The sequence below is a fragment of the Passer montanus genome, unplaced genomic scaffold (assembly GCF_014805655.1).
Source record: "Passer montanus isolate IOZ18808 unplaced genomic scaffold, ASM1480565v1 scaffold74, whole genome shotgun sequence".
Taxonomy (NCBI): domain Eukaryota; kingdom Metazoa; phylum Chordata; class Aves; order Passeriformes; family Passeridae; genus Passer; species Passer montanus.
In genome coordinates, this window is record NW_024372592.1 from 92,619 (window position 1) to 113,596 (window position 20,978).

General features: G+C 48.9%; 1 protein-coding gene and 1 long non-coding RNA gene across 8 annotated transcripts in view; one reads left to right on the forward strand and one right to left on the reverse strand.

The window, feature by feature from the left end:
• PFKFB3 (6-phosphofructo-2-kinase/fructose-2,6-biphosphatase 3) overlaps positions 1–20,978 on the forward strand; it is a 41,681-nt gene that overhangs the window by 11,054 nt on the left and 9,649 nt on the right. For 2 of the 7 annotated variants that reach the window (XM_039730844.1, XM_039730846.1), the window contains exons 1-10: positions 10,557–10,778; positions 14,954–15,079; positions 15,376–15,472; positions 15,734–15,800; positions 15,934–16,008; positions 16,314–16,370; positions 18,055–18,179; positions 18,918–19,125; positions 19,800–19,946; positions 20,076–20,180. In XM_039730844.1, coding sequence (XP_039586778.1) covers positions 10,700–10,778; positions 14,954–15,079; positions 15,376–15,472; positions 15,734–15,800; positions 15,934–16,008; positions 16,314–16,370; positions 18,055–18,179; positions 18,918–19,125; positions 19,800–19,946; positions 20,076–20,180 — 1,086 coding nt within the window. In that variant the 5' untranslated portion in view covers positions 10,557–10,699. Of the gene's footprint in view, positions 1–10,295; positions 10,779–11,630; positions 11,662–14,953; positions 15,080–15,375; positions 15,473–15,733; positions 15,801–15,933; positions 16,009–16,313; positions 16,371–18,054; positions 18,180–18,917; positions 19,126–19,799; positions 19,947–20,075; positions 20,181–20,978 lie in introns of those variants that run through there. The other 5 variants (XM_039730847.1, XM_039730850.1, XM_039730849.1 and 2 more) reach the window with 4 other exon arrangements.
• On the reverse strand, positions 10,058–10,568 carry LOC120512492. The gene is made up of 2 exons (XR_005630029.1): positions 10,500–10,568; positions 10,058–10,278 (listed from the first exon to the last, which is right to left on the reverse strand). It is a non-coding gene; the product is annotated as an uncharacterized LOC120512492 (long non-coding RNA).

Genomic DNA, 20,978 nt, shown 5'->3' on the forward strand with positions numbered 1-20,978 from the left:
CCTGCAGGTCTGGAGTTTAAAAGCACATGGCAGCATTCTGGAAAAGTGGGACACAAACCTCACCTCTGGATGCCTTGTGGTTTCCAGCAGCTGAATGGAGAGGGGAGCCCTTGGGGAGGCTGATCCAGGGAGCAGGAGTGGTGCTGGTCCCAAAAGTGGTTCTTCTTGGCCAGAGCTGGGGTGTGTGGGCCACTGTTGGGCAACCATTGTCTGGATCACGCCAGCCCTGTGAGGGAGCAGGGATGAGCAGGTTGTGCATGGGGCAGACGTGCTCACAAAGGTGAGGTGTGGGTGGGAAGATCCTCAGCACGTACACAATTTCAACATGCAGCTCCTCACCTAAGCTCTGCTCTTCCTCCCTGCATGGGACTCTGGATTGGACAAGGACTTGTGTTTTGGGTGTTTTGTGTGGAATGGTTTTGGGCACAGCTCTGAGGTTCCCTGTTTTGGCCACAAGGACACATCTCATCCTGGTTTGCAGTCAGTACCCACAGCAGGGCAGCTGAATTGTCTCCTGTGTGAGTGCCCATTTCTCTCCACAGGTGGCAGAAGTGGTCAAAGGTGACCAATTCCTTGTAGACGCCCCAAAATTACATAAATCCTTCCCAAACTCTACCCACAGCTTTGCTGTGGATGGAGGCAGAACAGCAGGAGCTGAGAGCTTCAACGCCTCCTCCCTGCTCAGCATCCCTCAGGGGAACCTTTCCATCTGAGCCTCCCAGGCAGTGCAGATCCTTCTGGGATGCTGCTTCAAAAGGCCCTGTATCAGGAGCCAAACTGATTATCAGCGGGGGCTGAGACCTGAGATTTTAAAAAAAAAATACCCTTTTTCCTAGGCTGTGATTAATCTGCTGCCCGCTGCTGCCTACAAGCACGTCCTCCTTGATGATCAGAAATACAAGCCCATGTTCTTCCCCCAGAGCTTTGTGTTTTAGTTTTTTTTGCATTGCTTTGAAGAGATTCCCCAGCATCTCTGGGGTATCTGGCTTTCACCACATCATTGCCTACTACTTTTTTAGGCGCTTCCCTGTCACCATGACGATGCTGAGGCTGTCGCTGGCCCGGGCTTGTTACATAATGAGGTGAGTCAGCCCCAGAAAGGCCACAGCCTTTGCCATTGTTTGATTTAATAACCTGCAATGATGAGATAACGATCCAGGCTCTTAATGAAAGGTGGGTGGTAATGAGAAGTTAGGAAACAGTTCAGTAGCAAAGTCCACGGGATAATGACAGGCTGTGGTTTCCGGAGGGCGATCATCGTCCGCCGTGAATGGGCTGAACAGACTCATCATCCATGGGGGTTTCACATCCAGGACTGAGCCCTGCGGGCAGGAGACCTGGAGAGCAGCATCCCACCTGCATCACCGGGCTGGGAACGAAGCTCTTCAATGAACACAATCAACTTCAGCCACTGGGCACCTCTGTGAAAAGAAGTCCTATAACAATCTGAAATAAATGGGCAGGAGATCTTTCTCCTTTTTAATGCCTTTATTAAAAAAGAATCAGCTCAGGCGGGGAGAAATCGACGGGTCGCGCCCACGCTGCCGCTGCTCCCAGGAGTGGCACAGAGGAGGAGGATGATGCAGCTTTGTCTGCTGGTCTGCAGGCAGAGCTGGGGATTCCGTCCTCACGAGAGATTAGGAGATTCCACCTTTTTGGTCCAACACCCCGGGTCGTCTCTCTACTTAACATCTTTTAGGTTAGGGTGAGAAGCAAAAAGGATCCAAGCAGGCACTGGACTACGCTCCCATCCTTAGACATCACTTAGGTGACTCAGTTCTATGTTGGCTCGCAGTTTTTTTAGAGGTTTTCCTGGAAAACTGCAAAAACTGGGGCAATGCGTTTCTCATCTGCATAGCAGCTCTGATGCCACTCCCATTCTCCTGGTACCTGCAGGGGTGTCCCTCCCTGGCAAGCATCAGGGGGACAATGGTTAATCACCAACCATTAACAGGTAATTGAAGAACTCTTAACAATGAAGCTAATTTAACAGCACTGGACTAACTTGTTTTAACTCTGCAGCCTTAAAAAAAATAGATAACTTTTTCTTCATAACAAATCTACGCATACAGGAGGGTTGGAATTCTTTGTTCTTCCCATCAGATCTCCAAAATGCTGCGTTGCTTTGCAGCACTGTGCTGGTTTGGGCTGGGACAGGTTGATTTGCTTCAGAGCAGCTGCTCTGGGGCAGCAGAGTAGCTGCCCTGTGATTCTGACTTGTGGCCAAAACAGTGTTGATAATACAGAGATGGTTTTGTTTTTGCTGAACAGGGCTCGCATAGAGTCAAGGCTTTCTCCTCCTAACCTCACCAGTGAGGAGGCTGGAGGGGCAAAAGGAGCTGGGAGGGGACAGAGCAAGGACAGCTGACCCCAAACTGGCTAAAAATATTCCATAAAATATTCGGTTTTGTTGTGTTTAGGAAAGGGGTGATGGTGTTTGCCTTCCCAAGCCACCACTTGTGATGGAACCCTGCTTTCCTGGGTGTCACTGGAAACCTGCGGGAAGTGGCAAATTAATTCCTTGTTTTGCTTTGCTTGTGCACGTGGCTTTTGCTTTAACCATTAAACTGTTTGTACCTCAACCCATGAGTTTTCTCACTTTTACCTTCCAGTTGTCTCCCCCATCCTGCTGGGGGGACTGAGCGTGTGGGGCTGAGCTCCCAGCCCGGGTTAAACCAATAAAGTCCTAAATTAGGTCTGGTTCAGGTGCGAGCTGTAATTCTGCTGATTTTCCCGGAGAAGGCACTGTGGTAACACATGCCAAGTTCTGCTGGCAGCAGCAGGACAGGGAACATCTGATCTGGCAGCGGGGACAGAGCAGCCCTGTAAACACACTTTCCTCTCAGAGCAGCAGGATTTTTTCTGCTGGAACAGTGCCTTGTCGCGGGTGGTTGTGGCCTCCTGATTAGGGATGAGGTAACCTAAAGTCAAGTTCAACATCCTGTGGATTTACACCCTAAAGCAATCCCACGATTTTCAGCGGGGGAAATTCACACCTTAAAATAACAGTGCAAACAGGGAAGTGTTTCTTTCATGTAACTAAAAGTACCTGGGAGTAGAAGGCTCAACCCAGTGTCAGGCTAATGTGAATATTGTCTTTTCAGAAGTTCTGACAGTGCCAAAACCCGAATTGTGGCTCTCTGACTGATCTGCACTCTTTGGCCCTTGCTGTTAGGACCAAGCCTGAACTTCTGCAGCCAGGTTTTGTTTCAAGAAGAACCAGTATTAAATTCCTGGGACAGGGATATCCTGACTTCTTGCCATTTAATTACCCTCTAACTACTTTTAGAAACCCGTGTTTCGTAGAATCACAGAATGGCCTGGGTTGGAAGTGACCTTTAAGATCATCCAGCTCCAATCCCTGCCGTGGCAGGGACACCTTATACAAAAATAGGTTGCTTCAAGCCCTGTCCAACCTTGGATGCTTCCAGGGATGGGGCAGCCACAACTTCTTTGGGCAACCTGTGCCAGGGCCTCACCACCCTCACAGTAAATAATTTATTTATAATATCTACCCTAAATCTACCCTCTTTGCCACCTATGGAGTCAATTATCTGTATAGTTTAGCCCGTTTATGGGGTGAGTTTTGTTTTGCACTAATCTTGTACAGTCAGGAACTTTCACAGGACATTGCTCAATCCTCCTGGACCAGTTTCTGAGCAGACGTGCCAGCTTTGAGGAAAGTTCCTGCTTTAATGGATGTTTGCAACTTCAGAATGTTATCTCCAAATTATATTTTTTGAGAACCGCAGAATATAATTATTTTTAAAAATTACAAATAAACCTCCTTTCTTAAATATGAACCTCCATCTGGAAGGCTGCTTTGGGGTCATCAGTCCTGGCTAATGGACACCCATTGTACACCTCCTCATTTTTGGTCTTAAGATTTACTGAGTCTTCCCAAGGATCATCCAAGCCACAAAGGAGGTACCCACCTCTCTGAGGCCAGTGAAGGAAACCTTGAGTGATTTTGCTTTTAATTTGATGAATTGAGATTGAATCCAGGCTCTCATCCTTCCTTCTTGCCCATATTCATCAAAGCCAGGCACTGCATTTACAAATCCCATTTCCCTTCCTGCTGCCCTTTAACTCGGCCAATTATAACAAAACACCCCTAAGTTAGGGCACAAATCCAACACTCAAAATAAGGTTTGACTCCTTGTTGTCCTGCCTGAAGAGTTATAAATTAAAAGAAATTAAACAGACAACTTTGCGGAGTGTTGACTTCAAGGAAGAGAAAATAAGGTTTGAACCCTTGTCCTCCTGCCTGAAGAGTTATAAATTAAAAGAAATTAAACAGACAACTTTGCGGAGTGTTGACTTCAAGGAAGAGTTTACTTGAAAGAGTTCCTGCATGGTTCAGAGCGTGGTACAGGGAGCTCAGAGCAGAGGGCTGAGCTAAAGCAGCAGGTCCCCAACCTGCTCTCAGCTGAATGAGGCTGAAAAAAACTTTGCAGAGTGTTGGAATGAAGAGTTTACTTGAAAGAGTTCCTGCACGGTTCAGAGTGTGGCACACGGAGCTCAGAGCAGAGGGCTGAGCTAAAGCAGCAGGTCCCCAACCTGCTCTCAGCTGAATGAGGCTGAATTCTGCATTTCTGCAGCCCCTTCCTGGCTTCTCCTGTCCCTTGGCTGCCAGGAAAGCCAGGTCAGCCCTGGGTGCAGCGTTTGACTGGGGCTGATAGCGCGGGGTGAGCAATGCCCTGTGCCTTTGTGGGGATTTCCCCCTCTGGGGCTCAGCCCTGCTTTCTCAGTGCCAGAAGCTGAACCCAGTTGATTTCCCCCCCTTTCTCTGCTAGTGGCTATTTTTAGGCAAAGCTGCACAGGCAGGCCTGTGGCAAGCCCAGGTCTTGCTCCGGTGTTGTTCCAGCACCCGCTGCCGAGGAAGGAATTTCATGAGCACATCAGGTGCAATTAGAAGGTGCAACAGGCTGAAAAGTGCACGGCTTGTCCGCAGCCAGAAGCACGCACGTCTGTGCTGGTGGGTGAAAGGAGGGAGAGCTCTGGGGCACACAGCGTTCCCTGCCTGCACCCTGCATCCTGCATCCTGCACCCTGCATCCTGCACACCTCACTGCTGCAGAGGGACCAGGAGCTCTGCCCTGATTTCAGGGTAAACCCCTGTGCTGAGCAACATCCCTTAATCCCTGCAGGAATATCCCTGCAAATAATACCGTGAGGAGATGGTTTGGCTTGGTTTCTGTTCCCCTTTGCGGCGGGAGGAGGAAAAGCAGTGCGAGACTGCAAGAACAGCGCGGGTGAGAGGAGAGAAATGAGGAAGTAAAACACAACTTGTTTAGGAGGAGGGGAAATAAAAAACTCTTTTCCATGGCAGAAAAATCCCGATCCATGACAGGGACAGATGCAGGAGCTCTTGGTGTCCCTCCCGAGCATCAGGATGAGGGAGCGGTCACACAGGTACAGTTCACACTTCGCTCCTTGTTTGTTTATTCCTGTAACTGAAATACCTGCGAGGGGCGAGGGAGGCAATTGAAAACTGCAGGCGCAAAGGACCGTGAACTCCAGCTGCCTCTCCAAATCCAAACATTTTTATCAGCCTGATAAAAATCAGACGTTTATCACCTCCCCTGCCACGAGGCTGACCCGTAGCAGCTTTTTTTCCAAGTCCTTCCAAAGAAAGCGCCATCAGCGGCGAAAACTACTCAGCATCCAGCTGGCAAGGGGAGGGGTCGGTCAACCACTTGATTTCCTTCCTGACCTTTCTGAAAGCATCTAATTCCCCGAAAAAATGTTGCAGACAATTTTCTTGGCTTCTCCAGTATACCACTATTTAAAATTATTTTTGTAAGTGCAAAATTTAGCGATTTTTTTTGTTGTTGCTCTTGCTGATGGTTTGTTTATTTTGCTGTTTGTTTGGGGATTTTTTCCTCCTGAAAACCATATAAATTCCCCTTGGTCAGCCCAGAGGAATAAATTTTTCAGTTGCAAGAAAATATCATTAACGCACTAATAAGAGTCTGGGCAGCTGCTGCCGGACTTTTGCAACCACCCTCCCGGGGTAGGGAGCATTTTGGAACAGCTTTAAACTGGATGAGAGTAGATTTAGATGGGATGTTAGGGAGAAATTCTCTTGTGTGGGTGTGATGAGGCCCTGGCACAGGCTGCCCAGAGAAGCTGTGGCTGCCCCTGGATCCCTGGAAATGTTCAAGGCCAGGTTGGACAGGGCTTGGAGCACCCTGGGATGGTGGAAGGTGTCCTTGCACATGGCAGGGGGTGGGATTGGATGATCTTGAAAAATCCCTTTAAACCCAAACCCTGCTGTGATTCTGAACTTTGTGCCCACATTCCAGGCTGGTAAACCAAGGCCACACTGCAAAGTGCTGCAGATGATGCTGCCCTGGCATGAATGGAGCACAGTGTGTGGCTGCATCTACACGGAGATGTACACACAGCTCCCAGCCACCCCCCTCCAAATTCTAACCATGAATGTGGGATTGCACGATCTTGAAAAACCCCTTTAAACCCAAACCCTGCTGTGATTCTGAACTTTGTGCCCACATTCCAGGCTGGTAAACCAAGGCCACACTGCAAAGTGCTGCAGATGATGCTGCCCTGGCATGAATGGAGCACAGTGTGTGGCTGCATCTACATGGAGATGTACACACAGCTCCCAGCCACCCCCCTCCAAATTCTAACCATGCAAAGAATTCCTGGATGTGTGACTCGGATCCCACCAGGCATCTTCCCCCCGAAAGGAGAGGATGCATGTTGCACTGAATGTAGGCAAGAACGTGACTGGTCCTTCCCTTCCAAGTTTCCTTTAGAGGGAATCAAATAAATAAATAAATAATAAAAAAAATACATTCAAAGAGGAGGGTGAATCACGGCTTAGTCAGAGTTGGTGCTGGCATTTTGATGCTGGGGGGTGATGTCAGGAAAGGCTGGCTGGTGACCAGTAGGTTCTTCCAAAGGGGATGGAGAATGAAGTCTGGAGCTGTTATTTTGGGATGCATCCAGAGCCTAATGCCGCTGTTCAGGATGGGTTGCTAGGTGAGTTAGATGTTGGAGCAGCAGTGGAGCAAAAGGGGGAATTGAAAGGTTTTGGTTTTGTGTTTCGGAGAAGTTTGAAGACTGTAAACCCCATAAGAGATGGGTATCCCATTCTCACAGAAATGGGGTTTTCCTCCTTCTCTCCCAGACTTTCCCTTTTTGTACTTCCCTCTCCCACCTCTCTGGACCTGCTGCATTCATCCCTTGGACACTCAAGGTCAATTTTTTCCCCATCTACCACTGCGACTTTCACATTTCAAACCCTGGCATTACATTTATACCCCTGTCCCTGCTCATTTATTAAATATCTGCCATTTATTAAATATCTTCTCATTTATTAAATATCTGACTGGGGTATGCATGGCAGGACCTCCAGCCTACACTGGCTGGTTGATTCCTCCCTCCACCCTCAGTCCCACAGTGAGGATCACTGCCTGTCCCATGTCACCCCGTGCCTGTGCTGGCTCCCAAGGAGCTGACACATCTTCCTGACAGCATTCAGGCTGCAGCAGTGACTTGATTTCCTGAAAAATCGCTGAGCTAAGCACCCCTTTGGGCTTCTTATCACAGCAGCTGTGAGCAGCATTTTGTTTACCAGTCCAGGTGCTATTTTTAGGAAGCTGGGATTTTGCACAGCACGGTTTGGGAGGGGGAAAAAAATAATCCTCTGAGTGCACCTAGTGCCATCCTGCTCCCTGCCCTCTCCCCGGGGTGCAAGTGCCTTAAAAATAGAAGTGCTTCTTCCAGCTGACCTCCCTCGGAGCAGCTGGGTGCTGGTGCCTTTGAAATCCAGGCCACTTATTTAGGAGTTGAAGCTTTCCGCTCCAGTTATTTAGGAGTTTCTAAGCCAAGAGTCACTAGGTGGATCTAATTTGAAGCGACTGTGATTTTAATTCAGGCAGGGTTTCGCTTTCGGACTCCTTTTCATGTCGTGGGGGTGGTGATTTGTGAGGTGGGAAAGAGCCACGGAGAGGGGAGAGAGCTGCTGGGGGAAGGGGGACGATGCCCGAATTCCTTGTCCTGTGAAATCATGTGAATTTTTGTCCTCCTTCTGACTCATGCTTCAGCTGGGAACCGACTTTCTGTTGCCCTACATGTGAAAAGGATTTGGGGATTTTGTGCAGAGTGGTCCAGGGAGGGCTGTTGTGCCTGACTCCCGTCCCATCCTTGCCAACTGGAGCACTCACAGCTCTCTCCCATCTTCCTTCCCACATCCCAAATCTCTGGTTCTTTTCCAGCTCCCTCATAGTAGCTTTTCTTAAATTTTTTTTTCTTTTTTTTTTCTTTTTGCCTGTGAATATTTTTTCCCTGTGTAGGAGAGGGAAAGATTGTGCACTTTTTACTTCATCTTGGCTCCATGTAAGGAATTAGCCAGAAATATCTTCCTTCTAAATGCGTTATAAAAATACAAGCCTTTGCTTCCAGAGAAGGAAAATGCCCTAAGAAAAAAAAAAGATTATTGAACATTTTAGGTATCCAAGATGCTCCTTATCAGGCTTTAAATTTTGAAGCGAATTTTGCTGTATCAAGCACCATCAAAGCAGATGCTCCCACCTCTACAGCTCTTCCCACCCGTGACACATTCCCACATTTCCCTGCTGTAGCAAATTCCCAGAATCATTCCAAAGAAACCCCTCCATGCGAGGTGGGATCATCCCCATCAGCGCTGGGGGACAAGGGGGTTTGAGCACCTGCGTGTTTGGGATTTGGGCACGTCAGAGGAATTTCCAGGGTGGTCCCAACCCCTCCGTGCTGCAAGCAGAAGCTGTGTGGGGGCGTCAGCATTGCTGGGGTGCATTTTGCAGCCTAATTTAGAGTGGAAACATAACTTGCAGGAACCTGGCGAGTGGATTAAGATGTTTAATAAACTAATAAAAGAATGCAAATAAAATAATTATGATGACGATGATTATATGATGATGATGATTATATTTATTGTATACGAACGTGACAATTAAGAACAATTAAATTATCAGTAAAATGAAAAAATAATTTAAAAAAATGAAAAAATAATTAAAAATTACAATAATTTAATGAAAACATTAAATGATAAATAACTAAATGAGATTATTAAATTGAAATAATAATAATTTTTAAAAATATTGATTAAAAATCAGCATTATGCGCCCGTCTGAGCATCCCCAGCGCCGCGGCCGCCCCCGGTGCGCTGCCGGCGGAGGGACGCGGGGAGGCCCCGGCCCCGCCCGGGCGCGGAGCGGGGTGTACTTAGGGTTCATTTCTCTCTTTTTCCCCCCTTTTTATTTTATTTTAAAAATTTGTTTTAATTTTGTCTCTAGTTAATTTTTTAAAAATTTCATTTTTTATTTTGTTCAACTTTATTCCCAATTTTTTTTTTAGTTGATTTCCTTCGCCCCCTTCTTATTTTCGCCTCTATTACCTATTTTTTCTTAATTATTTTTAATATTAATATTAATATTTTCTTAATTATTTTTAAATTTTTTCTCTTTACATCTTTTACTCCTTTTTTATTTTTAAAGCATTTTTTTTAAAAAGTCATTTATTGTCGAGTTTTCATTGTCTTTTTTTTTTAAATTAATTCAATTTCCATCATTTTGCATCATTTTACATCATTTTACATCATTTTACACCATTTTCCCTCGCTGATTGAAAAGACGCGAGGAATGGAATATTTATTTATTTATCCACACATATTTCAGTCCGGGGGGTCCCCTGCTCGCCCCAAATTCCCGCTGTGGGGGCGGGGTCGGTGTCGCCTTCCCCCCGCGGAACAAAGCGCGTCCTTTGTCCGCGCTGCAGCGCGGGGCGCGGCCGGCAGGCGGCAGCAGCGGCCGCGCCGCCATCCCCGCCTTCATCATCATCATCTTCCTCCTCCTTCCCATCCTCCTCCTCCTCCTCCGGAGCCCCGTTCCGCCCCGCCCCGGGGGCGGTCCCGGCCTGTGCGGATAGAAATAGGCGGCCCGGCGGCTGCCGGCACATCGTGAGCGGAGCCGGCCGGAGCAGCAGCCCTGCTCCTTCCCCGGCTGCCTCGCGTGGAGATTCTCCTGCCTTTCTTCTCTTGTTATTATATATTTTTTTTTTCAATTTTAAAAGAAAGATAGTTTTTAAATTTTTTCTTTTTTTTTTTTACTATCTGGGTTTGTTTTTTTTCTCACCCCAGATATTTTTTTTCCAGTGGGGCTCGCCCTCGCTCCCTCTCAGCGCGCAGCGGCTGCGCTGGGGCCATTCCTGCCCGGCTTTGTGCCCTGCAGACCCGGCCCTCCTCTTCCTCCTCCCCCTCCTGCCGTAAAACCTTCACGAGCAATTTTAAAACAAAGATAGTTTTTAAATTTTTTCTATTTTTTTTTTACTATCTGGGTTTTGTTTTTTTTCACCCCAGATATTTTTTTTTTCCAGTGGGGCTCGCCCTCGCTCCCTCTCAGCGCGCAGCGGCTGCGCTGGGGCCATTCCTGCCCGGCTTTGTGCCTTGCAGACCCGGCCCTCCTCTTCCTCCTCCCCCTCCTGCCGTAAAACCTTCACGAGGCTCGCAGCAGCATCCGAAAGCGCCGCAGCCGCTCGCCCGAACCACCGACTGCAACAAAACCCTTTTTATTTTATTCTTTTATCATACATTTCCCCCACCTCCTTCCCCCTCCCCTTTTTTTATTTCTCCTCCTCCCTCCCTCAAACGCATCAAGGTGGACGCGGAGCGCAAAAAGACCTTTGTTTTAAAAATGCCCATGGAGCTGACGCAAAGCCGCATCCAGAAGATTTGGCTTCCCAATGACAACCGCCCGGCGCTGCCTCGCCGCTGTGAGTACGGGCACGGCAGCATCCCGGAGGGATGGGGATCGGCGTGGAGGGATGGGATGGGGAGCTGTCCTCTTTCTCTGTGCACCGCGGCGGGGCTCTTTGCAGCATCCCCTTTGCAGCATCCCTGCATCCCCCCCGCATCCCGGCGGTGCCCCCGCATCCCGGCGCTGCCCGCATCCCGTGACTCAGTCCCGGCAGGGCCGGGAGGTGCAGCCGGCTGTCACATGGCCCCGCAGGATGCGGGGAGGTGCCGGCACACGCGTGGCCCCGTTTCCACTCCAGCCCCGGGATTAAAAGGGAAGGGAGCGGGTTGTTCGCCTCGCAGCCCGGGGTGCCAGCTCAGCTGGGATTTTCACGGGATTTATCAATGGCAGGAGCATGAATGGTTCGGGTTGGAAGGGACCGTAAAGATAATCTCGTTCCACAACCCTCCTGCCATGTGACAGGATATCTTCCACTGGACCAGGTTACTCCAAATCCTGTCCAAATCTTTTTTTTTTGGGACGGAGGAGGGAGGATTAGGGCGATGTATTTAGGGAAAAAAAAAAAAATCCCAACCAGACACCAGCCGTTTGCAGTTTACTATTTAACCCTGAGGGGATGAGGAGGCAGGTGGAGGGGAAGGCAGAAATTAGTGCTGGAACTTCTGCAGTGCTTTCCCCTTGCCTCTGAAGCTCGGAATATAAAAATGCTTGGGTCGTCCCGGTGTTACTATAAACCAAATTTTGAATCTTGATCCAATCCGAAGGCTCAGGAAGGAGCACCTTTAAGTCACCCACCAGCTACACTGACAACCTGCCCGTTGTGCGACTCCCAGGAATGTGCGGAGCCGGGATGGAGGGGGTGGCACTCGCAGCCTGGCGAGGGATGGAAGTGGCTTGGCGTGGGTGAATCAGTCTTTCCGATGCTTGCCTTCATCAGGCGCTTAAAGTCGCTTCCGATGTTTATTTACCTTGGCTGGAAAGTTTCCCCTTGTAAATAATAATAATATTTTTTAAATATTAGATATTCTGTGATCTTGCCAGGTGCTGTTGCCCGTGGCTGTGGGTCAGGCAGCCTGGAGCAGATGTTGGGATGCGCAGCCTGCCGAGGAAATGGATTTCAGCAACAGGCTGCACATCTGGGTAGCCGAGGGGCTTTGCTTGCCCCTGGTGGTGTAAAACGTCTCCCGGCTTAATGCTTTGCACGTGTGTCTCTGTGGCTGGGTTTTCCTCAAGGGCTGGCACCTCTGAAAGAAATCCCTTGTGCATGCAGTGGTTTTTTGCCACTTCGTTCGGCTGGCTTCTCAGAGAGAGCTCCCTTTTGGGAAGCGGAAAAAACGAACATATTTGATATATTAAGGCACCGAGGGGCTTATTAATAACGTAACGTGGCTTGTAATTATATTTTCTTGGGGTGGGAGCAAGCCACGCTGTGCAATGCGAGCAGGGGGTTTTTAGGCTTTTTTTAGCTAGCTCTTTTTTAACTCGAGGTATTTTAAACGCGAGGCGCTATTAATTCCTCAGCAGCAACAAAAGGCGAGGGCTGCAAAGAAGGGAGGGAGGAATAACGGAGACCACTTCCAGCGCGATGCCTGGAGGGAGCGGGCGCATCCCTGCGAGCATCCTCTGCACGGGCGCTGCCCCGGGTGTGAAACAACCAGTCCGACTGTGTGCCCGCTGGTCCGGGGCAGGCTGCAGGCATCCCTTCAGCTGCCCTTTCCACGGCGATCCATTAAATTGCTGTCACGCCGCACGTCTCTCACGTAGGGGCTGGGAAAGCCGAGCCGTCGGAGGCGCTGGGCAGAGCCGGGCGAGGGGAGGGGGATGCTCCGGCCGGGAAGGGGCTGCGCTGCCCCTCTCCAGCCTGTCGCTGCTTTTTCCCGTCCCTCCGGCTCGGTGGGTGCGGGACACAGGCGGGGATGTGCGCGTTCCGGCAGCGGTCACAGCGCTGCGAGGGCAGGGTCGGTGGAGGTGTTGGGATTCCAGCGGGAAGGAGCTGGGAAAAGGGGAATAGGACTGACGGAATGTGCTGTCTGGGCTCGTGGGAGGTTTTTGGGGAATACTTAGGAGGAGACGGTGAAAATGCCTGAAGTGGGGAGGTGGCTGTTTTATCCGACTTTTTATAGAAGCAAATTTCCTTCCCTTTTGGGCTGGGTGTTTTTTTGGTCGTTCTTTCTTTTTTCTTCTCTTTCTTTTACCCACTGGTGAAACTGACTTTCTGGCAAATAGCAAAAGTGATAAGCTCCTTTTAAATACCCTCTAACTGAGCCTGAAAGTCATCCCTGCCCTTGACTTACCTGGCTAGATGTCGATAAGGAGTAATGAATATGTATTGAAATCCCTGATAGCTTCCCAGCAGCGGTGAAAAGAAATGATGAATGAGGGCTTTGTGAAAGACTGGGAGCAAAACACTGGGTTCTGTTTCATCCCTGATGCAAAGTTTCCCGGAGACTTTTGGTCTGGGCTCAGATTCCCGATGGAAAGTTGCTCACTGATGCCATGAGTGTTTTGGGAGGCGCTTCCCAGGTGCTGTTCCATTGTGCAAGGGCAGCAAAAATCCTGAATTAGGGGTGTTTTAACTCTTGCAGCAGCCTTTGGAAGTGACACGTGCACGCCCACACAGTGCCAGCCCCGGGGCTGCCACAGCTGTCTGGAGCCACAGGGACATGAACAGTACCCAGCATTGTCCCTTTGCTCTTGGAGTGCTTTTTAATGGCCCCAAATCCTCTTGGCTCTGCTCTTTGAGATCCTTTGTCCACTGGCAGGTAGGGAAAGGAAGTTTCCTTATTCAGGTATTATTCCTTCCTCCTCCCTTTATCTGATAAGTGCGTGGGTTTTGTGTAAAACAGACTTGCACCCGTAGCTTGGCTAAGGATGCGAGATTGTTGGGCAGGGGGAAGTATTTTTCTGGGTATGTTGCACAGCTCCCTTGTGCCCCAGCACAGAAAATTGTCACTTGCTGCCAAAATCTTTGGGAGCTGCCCTGGGGTTTTGAAATGCAGCACTGGGCAGGGGGCAGGTTGCACAAAGGGAGTGAGTGAGGGCAGCGGGCAGCTCCAGCCTGGGGAAGGAAACAAAAAAAAAAAAGAAACTTCATTTTAGGTAGTTTTTAATCTCTTGCCTGCTGAGTTTGCTTTGCTGAGAAACTTAGGAAGATGATGGGTGGCTCATCTCTGCCATCTGGGTACCAGTGCCATAAATCTTCCTTGTGGCCTTAATTTGGTTCCTCCAGCTGCTGGATTTATTTTCTCAGATGGGGAAGGTGCTTTGCATGTTCTTTGGGTACCTCTCAGTTTGTCCTTTCCAGATCCAGGCTGAGAAAAACCTACCCCAGCCCTGTGTCCATCCCAGGGAGCCCCTGGCATCCCCTGGTCCCACCTCCAGGCAGCTGTGACAGGCAGGCAGAGCTCTCCACCCAGGCCATAATTAAGCTGGGTTTTATGGCTCTGCCACCAGCCACTCACTCCCTGCATTCCTTTCCTATGAGGTCTCTGTGCTCACCGGGTGGATGGAAGAGTGGGTGAGAAATCCCCTGCAGGGTCCCATCTGTCCTGCAAATGCTGCCTCTGGGTTTTCTTTCCAGCTGTTTCACATGGACCCTCTTCACCGCAACAAACAAAACAAAAAAAAATATCCCAACAACCCAGCTTGGGTTTGTGAGGAAAAAAGGATAAATCACTTGGATACCTGCTTTTAAATGCTGCTGGTTCTGTGGTTCTCTTGCCTTGTTTGTCTTCAGAAAATCCAGTTAGCTGGTTGTGTGGCAGCTAGAAATTTAGTCAGAGATTTTGGGAGATGCTTTCTGTGAGTGAAAATCTGGACCAGACCTGGTATTTCAGCACAGGCACTGCTGCAGAGAGGGGTCTGAAGTCCTTGGCTATCCTTGAGCTTTTCATGGAATTGCCAAGCCATTGGAATGTGAAGTTGTGCTTGCCTTGATGTTAATTTTTCTTTTTTAATTTTTTATTATTTTGGTTGCAAGTGAGGCAACTGAGGCACAGAGGCTCTCCAGAGAGCCTGGGCCAGCTGCTGGCTCCTTGCCTACTTTGACCCATCAGGATGTTCATGCTGTGGCTTTCATGTTTCCTCCAGCTGCTGAAGGACTTGGCAGGAGTCCAGATAAAAACAAGTGCCTTGTTGGGTCAGTGCAGGACGAGCTGGAGAATTAACAGCTCCTGTTCTTTTTCCTTGCAGCCTGTGGGCCTCAGCTTGCCAATTCCCCCACTGTGATAGTCATGGTTGGCCTCCCAGCCCGTGGCAAGACCTACATCTCCAAGAAGCTGACTCGCTACCTCAACTGGATCGGGGTCCCCACAAAAGGTAAGGCTTGCACTTTCTGCCGGGGGAAGGCAGGAGGTCTGATCCTCAGGAATTCCTCTAGATCGGTGCTTTGGGAGATGGGGAGGTAGTGGGGGACATTTCCAAGATCCCACAGGTCAAATATAAATATCTGTGTTTTCATATTCTGCTGCACCCCAGCTTCTCCTTCACTTTGAAGACCAAGGGATGCCCTGAGGATGTAACTGTGTGGCCCCAGCTTGCTTTAACTGCAGAAGGTACATAATTGAGTCATGCCTCTCATTTTGATGGTTTGTTTTTTCCCTTTTCCCCCCTAGTTTTCAACGTTGGGGAGTATCGCCGCGAGGCCGTGAAGCATTACAGCTCCTATGACTTCTTCCGTCCTGACAACGAGGAAGCCATGAAAGTCAGGAGGTGAGTGTGGGCACCCTGACCCCACGTGGTGGTGAAGCCTTTGGCTGGGAGCAGAGTTACCCAGTTTGGGGGTGATGAACAGAGAAGTCGGGCTCTGAATTTCCCCTGGACTTGAAATTCAGCGTTGGGCTCTGAATTTCCCCTGCCTGCTCAAGGGGGATTCTGAGAGCTCAAAACTGAATCTGTACAGGATTGGTGACTTCAGGGTGACCACCACACCCAGAGGACACCAGGGCCACACGTCTGTCCCCTCTTTTGCAGGCAATGTGCCATGGCTGCCCTGAGGGATGTGAAGCTGTACCTGACCGAGGAGGCCGGGCAGATTGCGGTGAGCTCCAGATGTGCTCTGGGGTTTGGCAGCTGTGCTGACCCCAAAGGTCCTCTGCAGTCCCTTCTCTGAGGAGGGGCTCTCCGGGAAACCAGGCCCTTGTGGTGCTAATTGAGATCTTTTGCTTTTAAAGGTTTTTGATGCCACCAATACCACGCGGGAGAGGAGAGGGATGATCCTAAACTTTGCCAAAGAGAACGGGTTCAAGGTTGGTGCCATGGGACTCATGCCTGCATTGTGAAGCCTGCTGTAGTGTAGAGTTGGTGTATCTTCTTTCACTCATGTGTTATCCTCATGCTGCTCCTGTGTGAGGGAGATTTCAACACTGGGTTTGATTAAAAATATGAAACTCTTCCTTCATTCCCTGTACTGAGCCATGGGGAAGGAAAGGATGGGAGTGGGGCAGAGGGAGAGCTCTGGTCAAGCAGGGAGGAGGCTGGGTTGAGCAAGGAGCTGGCTGAATGTTACAAACCTCATTGGTGGCTTTCAGCTGAGCTCTGCTTTCCTTCACAGGTGTTCTTCATTGAATCTGTCTGCAATGATCCCAACGTAGTTGCCACCAACGTTATGGTAAGTGTGGAACTGGTGGAAGTGTCCTGCTTTTGCTTTCCCTCCATAGAGAGGTAGGAATGCCATCACCTTCACAAGCTCTGGTCTTCATGGTGGGCTTCAACCACCCTGGTATCTGCTGGAGGGACAGCTCAGCATGGCACAGCCAGTCTAGGAGGTTCCTGGAATGTGTTGGTGACTTCTCCAAGTGACAGCACCTCTCCTTGTTTGCTCTGTGTTGCACTTTCTTGTTGCCAACAAGGAGGTGCTGGTGAGGAATGTGAAGCTCCAGGGCAGCCTGTGCTGCAGTAGCTGTGAAGTGAGATGTCAGGAGAGCAGATTTTGGCCTGGAGTACTGTGGGATAAAAAGCCCAGGAGGGAAGAGGGGCCCAAGAAAACTGGTTCATGTTCAAGGATCATCTTCTCCAAGTTCAGCTGTGATGCATTCCCAGCAAAGGAGCAGCCATCAAAAATGCCAGGATGAACAAGGAGCTCCTGGACAATCTCAAAACACTGAAAGGGAAGCCTACAGAGAGAGGATGGAGGCAAGGACAGGCAGCCTGGGAGGAATACAGAGATTGTCTGAGCAACCAGGAACTGGGTTGGGAATAACAAAACCCTGACAGAACTGGGGGACTACAGGTGCAGTCTCACATCAGTGTTTGGGAAGATAATGGAGCAGATCATCCTGGAAACTCTGCTGAGGCACATGGAAGATAAAAAGGTGGTTGGTGACAGCCAACATGGCTTCACTGGAGGCAAATTGTGCTGCCAGCCAGGGGCTGAAGAGTGTCTTTTGCTCCTGCTGGGAGCTGTTATCCCAGTGACCAACTTTTTGGGAGATTGCATACAGCCTTTTCTACAACAAAAATGCTCAGTTGCTACTTTTTTCCCCTCAAACTGGATTTTTTTTTTTGGGATTTTAATCCCTTTATTTGGAAACTAATGCTTGAAGGGTGAGAAAATCGGCTCCTAGCTGAGCATGGGATTTTGCTCCACAGGGAACTGCAGATGAATGATGCTCTTAGTGCTGGGATCAGTGTGGAAAATGCACCCCAGGCCTGGGATGCTGCCACATGTATTGATCCACTGTGTTATCCTGTTGGTTTCAGGACTGCTTGTGAAGTTACTAATGTGTAGTGCTGCTTTTCAGACACAAATCTTTAGGAAAAGCAGCCTATTAGTTTAGTTCAGCCAGGACTTAGTCTATGAGGGTTCTGGATATTCACACTGCGTGTTTCTAGTGTCTTTCAGCCCAACAGCTTGCAGCAAATAATGCACAGAAAGGGGTTGAATGTTGCTATCATACTGTCTTGCTGCTGAGCTAGGATAAGCATCTTATCTAAGTTCATGCACTTCCCTCTCTCAGCTTGAATTTGAACCTGATGGGGGTTTTTTTAGCTATTAGGAAGCTCAGTTTTCCTGCTGTTGGGTGGTGAAGTGCTAGTCCAACTTCTGGGAGAATGGGAGTGGACTGTCTGTACTAATCAGGCCATGGTTGATACCAAATGGTCCCACCTGATGCTTGGTTTTGAGTCTAATTTGCTTCTTTTCTGCCCTGTGATGAGTGATGGCAATAAAGTACTCATCACTTCCTTTCAACTAATCACTGAATCTTGGCAGGACTTTGAAATTCCAGATTAGCATTGTCTGGCTTGGAGAGCTTCCTAACCTCTCCTTGTGGCATGTTTTTTTTCTGTTGCAGGAAGTCAAACTGTCCAGCCCAGATTACCGGGACTGTAATTCCACTGATGCCATGGAGGATTTCATGAAGAGGATCAATTGTTACCAGGCCAGCTACCAGCCCCTCGACCCTGATGACTATGACAGGTAAAAGACCTTGACTTCTGAGCTGCCTTGAGCACCTGCCCTCTCCCCAGAGAAGAGCAGTGAAGGGTGGAGCTGTATTTCACTTTGTCTTCAAATGCCTGACTGTGCTAGAATGATTTATGGCCAGGCCTCACCTTGAATTTAGGCCTTTCATAGGAAAAGCTGGTTTCCCCAGGCCCTATGCCAGGGAAATGGGCACTGATGCCTTCCCAGGCTCTTCTGGGCTCAGATGAGCTGTTTTCAATCTTGTTCTGCAGGTCTAAATACAAAGGCTTTGGGAAAGCACTTGAGTTGGAGTGGTTGAGGTGCTTTTTTTCATTGTCCCAGTTAAAGGAAGGGACTGCTTGGCTCACCACAGGATTGAGCAAGCCCTGTGGCTTGTGCCTGGTGGTTGTGTGCCTTGGAAGAGCTTTGCTGTCCTGCCTGACTCTGCAGGCACCTCCCAGCCCCTCCACTGCTCACAAACACTTGTGTGTGCCCTGTGTGGATTGTCCCAGTCCTGCTGATCCCTGTCCTGGGGAGGAGCATGTTCCCTGCTGGTCCTGTTTAATCCTCTTTACTGCTGCAAGAGGAGGGGTGGTGATCACACTGCTGCTCTTCAGCTCTCCATGAATCCCCAGTACCTGTTGGCTCCCAGCTGAAAATAGCCTGCAGGAAATCCTTTGAGCTGGGTGATTACATGGACAGAGATAAACCCACAGGGCTGCTTTGGAGAATGACGTCTCTCTCTGTCCCCAGGGAGCTTTCTCTCATCAAAGTCATCGACGTGGGCCGGCGGTTCCTGGTCAACAGGGTTCAGGACCACATCCAGAGCAGGATTGTTTATTACCTGATGAACATCCACGTCCAGCCCCGCACCATTTACCTCTGCCGGCACGGGGAGAGCGAGTTCAACCTCAAGGGGAGGATTGGGGGTGACTCTGGCCTCTCCAACAGGGGCAAGAAGGTGAGGGAGAAGGGAAATGTGCCCCTGTGGCTGTAGTAGATGCTGTGCCTTGGGTTAAATGTGTGAGGAATGGTTATTTGCTTTTCATAGTTTAGAAAGTTTGTTAAACCTTATTAAAAATACAACAGAAGACTAAATAGAGAAGAAAGGTTATGGGACAGGAGCAAAGGATTGTCCCTGCCTTATGCTCTCTCCCCCATACAATGGAGGTTTTCCCTTTTTAACCCTTTAACCCCTCCCAAAGTCCTGTCCATCAACCCCTTCTTTGCTGTCCAGTGGTGGAGCTCTTTTCCTCAAATCCTGATTGGAGGTCAGATGTCACCATAGTGACAAGCTGGCCCTCCCAGATGTCCCTTGATAACCATGTGAGGGGGTAAAACAGAGCTATAAATCTGTAAGACTTTTCTTAACCTATATACATTATATTTGTCTGTTAATTGTGAGAGTCAATCATTGCATTACTCATCAATCACAAATGCATGTTTGATGACAGCTGAGCTGCTGAGGGTCCATCTGTAGCTTTTGGGGATCAGTGAATGTGTGGCTGCCCTTCCCATCAGGGCAGGAGGCTGATCTTTCTGCCTATGGAAGGCAACACTTATTGGGAAGTAGGGAAAAAGGCCAACTGGGAAGCTGTGGACCAGGAATCAACCTCTTTTTTCTATGTCCCACAGTTTGCAGTGGCACTGAACAAATTTGTGGAAGAGCAGAACCTGAAGGACCTCAAAATTTGGACCAGCCAGCTAAAGAGGACAATCCAAACAGCAGAAGCTCTCCAGCTGCCCTATGAGCAGTGGAAGGCACTCAATGAAATCGATGCTGTGAGTATCTGTGCAGCTGGATGGGGCTGGGTGTTACTTGACAAGAGAAAGTGAGGTTTTGTCTGGTGGCTGTGGTGATGCTGTTTGACTTGCATGTCCAGTAACCTCGTGCTTGTCCTGCCCTGGCAGGGTGTGTGTGAAGAAATGACCTATGAAGAAATCAGGGAGCAACATCCAGAGGAATTTGCTCTGCGTGACCAGGATAAATATTACTACCGTTATCCTTCTGGGGAGGTAGGTCTGCAGAGTCACCTCCTGCAAAGTCTGCAGGACTTTTACTTTAAATGTGGCCTTTTTTCCCTCATTCTGTCTTCTACTCTTGAGCAGAGGAGCAGTGGGAGCTCCAAGAAACTAGAATTAAGAGAGCAGGGCTCGTGTTTTCCTCTACCTTGAGCTCTTGTGAAATCTTGGCATATGAAGATCTCACTGAGAAATGTGTCATTTAACAAACAGTCCCACTGACTTTATAACAAATTAGCATGGAAAGGTCTCTGGAGGTTTCTAGTCCAACCTCCATAGTTATATCTGCTCACAGTTTTGTGCTGCCCTAATTTTCTTTCATTTCCAAAAAAAGCAATTTTTCACCTTGTTCTCAGTATCATTCCCTAAGGGTTGATGGTAATATCTCTGTTTCTGGCAGTCTGCTTTCAGGGTATGACACAATGAGGTGGGAATTGACATCAATTCTAGATGATACTTTAGGCTGTGAATTGCTAATTATCCCCAAATTGAAAGTCATGCCCATGGACATTTCAGGAAAATCTTTGGAGACATCCTCATGACCCTGTATCTAATAGAAGAATATGTGGGGATATCAGACACAAACTCTGGGTGTCTGGGGCTCCTTCTGACTGCCTGTCATGGTTTTTATGAGGCCTTCCAAACCCCTGGGGTTTCTCAAGTTGCTCCAGACTTCTCAGAACTTTGAAATCCTGTACCAAATCAAATATCAATGTGATGGAGAGGCTCCATCTTCAAAGCCCTTATTGCTTACCTTAATTAATTCTCCAGGCCTGAGCTGTGATTCACTGA